General features: G+C 44.3%; 1 protein-coding gene across 2 annotated transcripts in view; it reads left to right on the top strand.

Annotated features, from left to right (window-relative positions):
• Positions 1-4,522, top strand: part of mvda (mevalonate (diphospho) decarboxylase a) — a 40,800-nt gene extending 36,278 nt beyond the window's left edge. For both annotated transcript variants that reach the window (XM_085991676.1, XM_085991675.1), the window contains one exon: positions 2,672-4,522. In XM_085991676.1, coding sequence (XP_085847802.1) covers positions 2,672-2,752 — 81 coding nt within the window. In that variant the 3' untranslated portion in view covers positions 2,753-4,522. The remainder of the gene's footprint in view (positions 1-2,671) is intronic.
• The last annotated feature ends 3,161 nt before the right edge of the window (positions 4,523-7,683 follow it).

The raw sequence follows: 7,683 nt of genomic DNA, 5'->3' as shown, positions 1-7,683 counted from the left end.
GCAGTCTCTCGCTCTCTCTTTCCCCCCCCCCCCCCCCCCCGGTCTCTCTCTCTCTCTCTCTCTCTCTCTCTCTCTCTCTCCCTCCCCCCCTCTCTCTTTCCCTCTCTCTCTCCCCCCCAGTCGCTCTCTCCCCCCCAGTCTCTCTCTTCCCCCTCAGTCTCTCTCTCTCTCTCTCTTTCCCCCCTTCCCCCCAGTCGCTCTCTCCCCCCCAGTCTCTCTCTTCTCCCCCCAGTCTCTCTCTTCTCCCCCCAGTCTCTCTCTCTCTCTTCCAACAACAACATGCCCTCAAAAAACCCTCAGCACCGCCGGGCACTCCAGCTAGTGTTTAATGCAATAACTCCATAAACCTTCCTCTTCCCTGCTTTTTTTACTGCTTGGTTTGAGGATTCCATTGTTTGCATGAAAAAGTTTCTCTTTAATCTTCCCCTTTTTGTAGCGAATACTTATCCTGAGATCATTGCCTCTTGTCTTTGATGTACCTACCTATGGGAATGTTTACCTTGCCTATTCCTTTTGACATTTGGAACACATTTCAATCACCTGCAACCTAGTTGCTCTAATTTTTCATTGTAACTTAGACCCCTCATCTTTGCTATAACCCTGATAGATATGCAGCACACTTTTTCCAGGGCTATTCCTCCCCCAGTGAGAAGCCCACAACTGCACACGGTACTCCAGAAGATGTTTTTTGATTTTGCATGCAATCTCTCGGTATAGACCCCAAAATCCTATTTGTCGTCTTAATTGCTTTCTTAGGTGTCCACCCACTTTTATTACTAGTCCTTTTGCTTCTTTGTGGGGAGAGAAACAGAGTTAACGTTTCAGGTCAATGACGTTCATCAGAACTGGAAAGAATTAGAGATGCAATAGGTTTTAAGCAAGTACAGAGGCTGGAAAAGCAGGGAGGGGAGGAAAGAACAAAATGGAAGGTCTGTGATAGGGTGGAAGGCAGGAGCGATTAAATGACAGAAGGGATGTTGGCGCAAGGCAGAAGGACATGGTACTGGGACAAGTAAAGAAATAAAAGATGGGTCCAGAGGAGGTGTAAATAGCAATAGCAGAATCATTACCAACAGCTGCTAACCGAAAAAATGTGAACAGTGGTTATGATCTGAAATTGTTTAACTGAAGGCTGTAAAGTGCCTAATCGAAAGATTAGGTGCTGTTCCTCGAGCTTCTGTTGAGCTTAGTTTTTTCGGTCAGCAACTGTTGGTAATGATTTTGCTATTGCCATTTATACCTCCTCTAGACCCATCTTTTGTTTCTTTAATTGTCCCATTACTATCCCCTTTTTCCCTGCACCATCATCCCTTTTGTCATTTAATCTCTCCTGCCTTCCATCCTATGACAGACCTTCCCTTTTGCTCTTTCCTCCCCTGCCCCTACACTTGCTTAAAACCTGTTACATCTCTAACTTTTTCCAGTTCTAATGAAAGGTCATCGACCTGAAATGTTAACTCTGTTTCTCTCTCCACAGAGGCTGTCTGACCAGCTGAGTATTTCCAGCATTTTCTGTTTTTATTTCAGATTCCCAGCATCTGCAGTATTTTTCTTTTGTCCCTTTGCTTCTTCAGTGTATTAATAAATTTACTATTTAAGTATTAAATATTTACGGTATATTTCCATTTTTATTCTTGTTCCCCTAATATCTCTCTTTTTCTATATTAAATTGCATCTGCCACTTACTGGCCCATTCTGTTAGCATTCTTATGTCCTACTGTAGTCTCGTGCATTCTTCCTGGCAGCTTATTACTCCTCATCCCACTTTGGTATTGTCAGAAGTCTTTGATAGCCACCCGTTTATTGTCTAAGTTCAGATCAAAAATGGTTGCAGCAGTGAATCTTGGGACATGCTTACTGCCTGCAAATCTGAGAAATGCCCATGTACCATTAGTGTTGGCTTTCAACTACGTCTCTATTGAGACTGCCACTTTCCCTTCTGTGACATAGGCCCTCCTTTTTTCAACCAGTTTCTTATGTGACACTTTATCAAATGCTTTCTGGAAGTTGATATGAACTACATATTTTTTCAGGTTAGTCGAACATAACCTACAGTTAATAAGTCAATGTTGACTATCTCTAATTCGTCCATGCCTTCTAAGTATTAATTTATTTTATCGTAAGGCTGATGGATCAATATTGCTTCCCCACCCCACCTTTCTTTGAATAGTGGTGTACCATTAGTCACCTACCACAGCTCCTGCTGCTAATGAATTTTGAAAAATTGTGTTAAGTGCCTTTACTGCTTCCTCACTAACCTGCAATATTCCTACCATCTCATCCTAGATATTAAGCATCTTTAGCCACATAAGATCTGTCTCTTTGTTAATGTACATTTAGAAGCTCCAGTCCTATTCTAGCTAAAGGAATCCCTTGCACAGAATGCAACACATGAGGTTGAATAAAGTTAAAATTATATCCTTGAGTTAGCTTGATTTTTCTTTAGGATCGGAAGGAATTTCAACGCTTTCTGTTCTTGGAAAGGTTACCTGTGGTTATTTGCCTCCTTTCGGAGATTACATAAATTAGAATGAGTCCTTGACAGTGTAGATCATTATTGCTTTGTTGGAAGGAGAAAGCTTGATGGCCAAATGTTTCTTTGTTCCATTCCATACTTTGTTCTTTTGTGAATTTAGCATTTGTCCTGAAGGTCTGGATTTTCTTTCCAAAGGTAGGACCAGGGCCACAGTTGATAAAAGATGCCAACCATCACCTACTTGGAGAGGATGGGCTTCCCAAAACTAGTGTCTGAAAGACGCATTTTCTGCAGTTGGAGGGAGAGCTGTAAGACCTTTTCACTGATTGTAATAAACTTAGCAATTGTTTATCCGAGTTAATATTACACATGCAGACCATCTCTGGTTTCAGTTTGTATAATCAAAGGGTTCTTGCGTACAATTCTTGGTACATCAGATGCCTGAATTCTGAATAAAATACAGGTCGAAGTTTGAAGTGTGGTTTTCAATCTGCTGTCCATCTATTCAGACTCCTTGACGTAACTGGCCCATTAATACAATTTAAAATTCCTGTTTTCCTGAATCTTGGTCCACCTAAAAGCACAGTCTCTGTATAAAACAAAAAACCCTGCACTCTGCAGTAATAATAGCCGCTATGTTCATTTAATGATACCTTTATCCGATATAGTCTCGTGTAACTTGATTTCTGATGAAATCCCATGTAAAATTCCGTAGCAAAAATACATCATTTAGTTTCCAGTCAAATTTTGAAGTTAGAACTTATAACATTGATGACACACGGTGCTTCATTCAGGGATAAACTACTGACGTACCAAATTGATTAGCAGTACATGTGTACGTTTTCCTACCAGTTTTAATGAAATAGTATGCAGAATATTCCTGTAGCTGCCATATTACCGTTGTATATTTACTTTGAATGTACGTCATTGTTATCACTGAAAACCAAATCTGGGTAGGATTTGCATCTCTGATTGTAAATACCATAGATTTTTACAGGCTTTTGAGGGTTGCCACTTTAACTCCCTCTAATCCTTTGAATGAATGCGTTTCATTTGTCCAAATTTGGGATCCATTCCAAGTCACAGATATCAACCTCGCAAGGTTGGGTTGATGAGATAACATCATGGCCTGGTCTGCGAAAAGCTTACATTTTTCACTTGATCAGACCTTAAGCTTACTGTCGAGACCCACCAGAGACACTGAGGGCGATCTCACAGTCAGTGAGAATTTTTCTAAGAAAGTGAAACACTTTGTGAAGCTAGTTGAATATAGAAGAGTGAGATGTGTGTGGGCAAACTCTGAATGAATGAGATGTAACTGGTCCAACATAAAATCTAACAGTGCTATTAGAAGAAAAGCTGTAACTTCTGCTTCAGCACATCCCTGTGGGGAAAAGTGATATTTTGGTTATGCACTTGCATGTTTTAGTGACAAAATTGGGGATTAGACATTTTTGCATATTTCTGTATTTTTTATGTATATTGGCTCAAGTATTGTCTGCATTTTATATTATCTTCTTTCTAATTATGGTATTTTATAAGTAGCTTGTTTTGTTCACTATTTAAATTCTCTCTTTCATCCCACCCGCCAGCCAACACTATATATCAGTAAACCTGATCTCAGACCTTTGGCATTGCTAGCTTTTGGAGAGCTTGTTGGGAGTGGGGTGGGGTGGGTGCAATAAATGGAACTTGGGTTCATTCATCCTCTGAATTCCTTGTGCCTTCACACCACTTGCTGTCTTCATATATGGCCTGTTTCAGATTTAGAACTGATTGTATGGGGATTCATGGAGATGAACTCACATTCTACCATCAGTTGCATCTCATTGATATAACTCCACTGTGACACTTCTTGCTGATTTCTCCAGTTTTTCTCTGATTCTGTTTTCCTCCTATTTACGCTTGATTCTAACTCTATTTTACTAACTTCACCTGTATATGCCAAACAGTATTTAAATTGATTTGATACAATACAGAAGCTGCAGACAGTGTGTAGCAGAATTGAATGAATTCTTATGTAATTAAATGATCTTTTACAAATTACCTCTGAGCTTGATCAATTTGTTTATTAATGACGAATCTTATCTGAAGAAGTTGCTACAACTGACATTTTCTAATGTATTTATGTATTGAAGTGAACCTTATACAGGAAACTTTCTGGTATCCGGCACGGACGGGACCGACGTGTTGCCGGTCCATCAACAATTCCGGATAACCTCTTCTTATCGTGTCCACGGACAGTCTATACATAGCCCAGCCAGAACTGGATACATTTTTGCGCCTTGTTGTTGGATTCGGCAAGATCTGCAACAGTGCAGGGTTCCTCTAACGATGGACATTGCAGGAGATGTTGCATAGTCTGTGCCTCAGTTCCACATTCACAAGTTGTCGGGCTGGTTGAATATCCCCATTTGTTTAGTGACACCTTTGAGCAACCTACACCGGTCCTAAGTCTGGTAAGGCACTTCCAGGTTGCCCAGTTGCAATTAGCTCCTGGGGGAAGGCTTTCATCAAGTAAAATTTCCATCGCTGGGGGTTGTTCAAGACTGGCGAGCCGGTCTTTCCACAAGGCGATGCGGGCTTCAGATGAGGTTGATTGTAATGGAACAACACTGTTCATGAAGCTTTTTCTTGACTTTAGGCGGCTGGGTGTAGGTGTATGACAATGCAGAGGGTGTCTCTCATCTGATGTTTGACGGAGTCATTCTTTCTTGCTGGCTACCGTTCTTCTTATATCAGAGGGAGCGATACCCGCCAGGATATATAGGCTGTTGGTGTTTGTTGGTTTTAAGCAACCTATGATAAATCGGCAGCTTGCATTCAGAACAGCATCCATCTTCTTGGCATGAGTAGACCTTTCCCATGCAGGGCAGGCGTATTCGGCAGTGGAATAGCAAAGAGCAAGTGCACTGGTTCGCAATGTTTTCGGGCTTGTTCCCCATCTTGTGTTAGTGAGCTTATTCAGGATGTTGTTTCGTACGCTCACTTTTGCCTTTGTCTTCTCGATGTGGTTCTTGAAGGTGAGGCATCGGTCAAGGGTGACTCCTAAGTAGATAGGGTGCTCGCAATGCGTCAGTGTTGCTCCACACCAGGTTACTTTCAGCTGGCGTTTGGCTTCACGGTTTCTGAGGTGGAATGCACAAACTTGCGTCTTTGATGGGTTTGCGTGAAGGCGGTTTTCTTCATAGTAGGATTTTAGTCCTTCCAAGGCCTCAGAAAGCGTTTTCTCCACGGTTTTAAAATCAGTGCTTTGGGCAGTGACACAAGTCATCAGCATATATAAAACGGCGTGTAACACCGTCTATAGGTTGGTCATTCGTGTAGATGTTGTACAGCAGCGGTGCAAGCACACTTCCCTGAGGAAGACCATTCTTCTGAATACGCCACCTGCTGCGCTTCCCACCTAGTTCAACATAGAACCGGCGATTCTGAAGCATGCTTTCTAACAGCTCTGTTAAGTGAATCTCTTTTGTCATCTCTAGAATCTTGCAGAGGAGACGTCTATGGTTCACTGTATCGTATGCTGCTGACAGGTCTACAAAAACAGCACCTGTTACCATCCCTTGCTCAAAACCATCTTCGATGTGTTGTGTGAGGTTGAGCAGTTGGCTTGTTGATAAAGATACGGAGCTCAGAGCTCCGTATAAAGCAACAAACCCTGTTGCTTCAAAACAATTGGCACAAGTTGCAAGCCTCTCTGTAGCTTAGCAACAGCTTCAGCTACACCCTTGCACAGCAACAAATGGAGTAAAAAAAGTAACTAAAAGTAAAAAAAGTTACCTGAACCGACTCCTGAATTTTGCCGGTGGATAGAGCGTTCCGGTTATTTAGGGGCCGGTTAATCGAAAGTTTCCTGTACGTCAGGTGAGGAGACAAATGTCAATTGCTAAGCAAAGAACATTTTCCTAATTTCAAAACCCTTATTTTAACTTCAAGTACTCCCAGGTCAAATCTTATATATATATAAATCGGTACTTCTGTCATCGCCTGTGCGTCTGGCGGGCTATGCGCTCGAAAGTTACAGGGCGTACCTACGCGCGCGTTACCTCCAAAGAAAGCTTACGCTTCCGAGACGGTTTTAAGCGTATTTACGTTTCGGCCGGGCTAAAATTGCGCCCGCGGTATCCCAAAAACCTTCAACATTCCGCTCATTAGCATCTCATTATCCGCTCATTAGCGACAGAGTGACCTCGAGCTCGACCAATCGTACGCCGGGTTGCTGGCGTGTGCCGCCGGGCCAATCGGTGCGTGTGTGGCCGGGCTTTATCGTTCTGAACCGAGGTGAGTCGCCACCATCTTGATTCCAAACTTTTCCTTTCTTTTTCCCGCTTTCTGCGTCTTAAAAAAAAACGTTGCTTTTAAAACACATATTGTTTTTAAAAAAAAATGATTTAGAAACGAATTAACTTATCTAATCTCATTAATTTTCCTACCTTTCCCCGTTTTTCCAGGTAGGCCTCGAAGCCTCGGCTTCTCCTTCACACCCACGCCCGAGCTAGGCACCTCCCGGCCCACTCGAAGGCTGGAGGGCCGAGCCTCAGCCCAGCGCCGCTAGGGTGCGCGCGCAGCAGGAGCTGAGACGCGGCGTCTCTCTCTGGCTCGGCCGGGGGGCAGGGCTTGCTGAGCGTCAAGCGTCACCCTGGCAACCGGCAAGCCCGGCCGTCTCGCACAGCCGCAATCGGCGGTCTTCACCTCGGGCGGGGGGGGGGCGCGACCCTCTGCGGGGGCCGCGACCCCTCGGGGGGGGGGGCGCGACCCACGGGGGGGGGCGCGACCCTCGGGGGGGGGGGCCGCGCCCTCCGCGCCCCTCCCCTTCCCCGCTCCCCTCCCTCCCCCCCTCCCCTTCCCCCCCTTCCCTTCCCCCCGCCCTCCCTTCCCCCTCTCCCCCCCTTCCCTTCCCCCCGCCCTCCCTTCCCCCGCCCCCCCCCCCAGTCGCTCTCTCTCTCTCTCTTCCAACAACAACATGCCCTTGAAAAAGCCTCGGCACCGCCGGGCACTTCAGCTAGTATAGCATAAACTAGATGCAGACTAAAGCTTCTTTACTATTAGCTTAAAACGTGTACCTGCACACCAAGCTCAAAAGAATATCTTTTTTTCCCACTTCCTCCACACCTGGCATATGTTTGGCTTATCTGATTTATTAAATTGCCAAATTATGGACAATTTTGTGTTCACACCCACTAGGAATGAGGTTGTGATTTCAT

The sequence above is a fragment of the Somniosus microcephalus genome, chromosome 6 (assembly GCF_052327205.1).
Source record: "Somniosus microcephalus isolate GS21.2 chromosome 6, FLI_Smic_1.0, whole genome shotgun sequence".
In the NCBI taxonomy this organism is placed as follows: Eukaryota; Metazoa; Chordata; class Chondrichthyes; order Squaliformes; family Somniosidae; genus Somniosus; species Somniosus microcephalus.
Note: the sequence above shows the minus strand (reverse complement) of the source record. Positions and strands in the feature narration are given on the sequence as shown.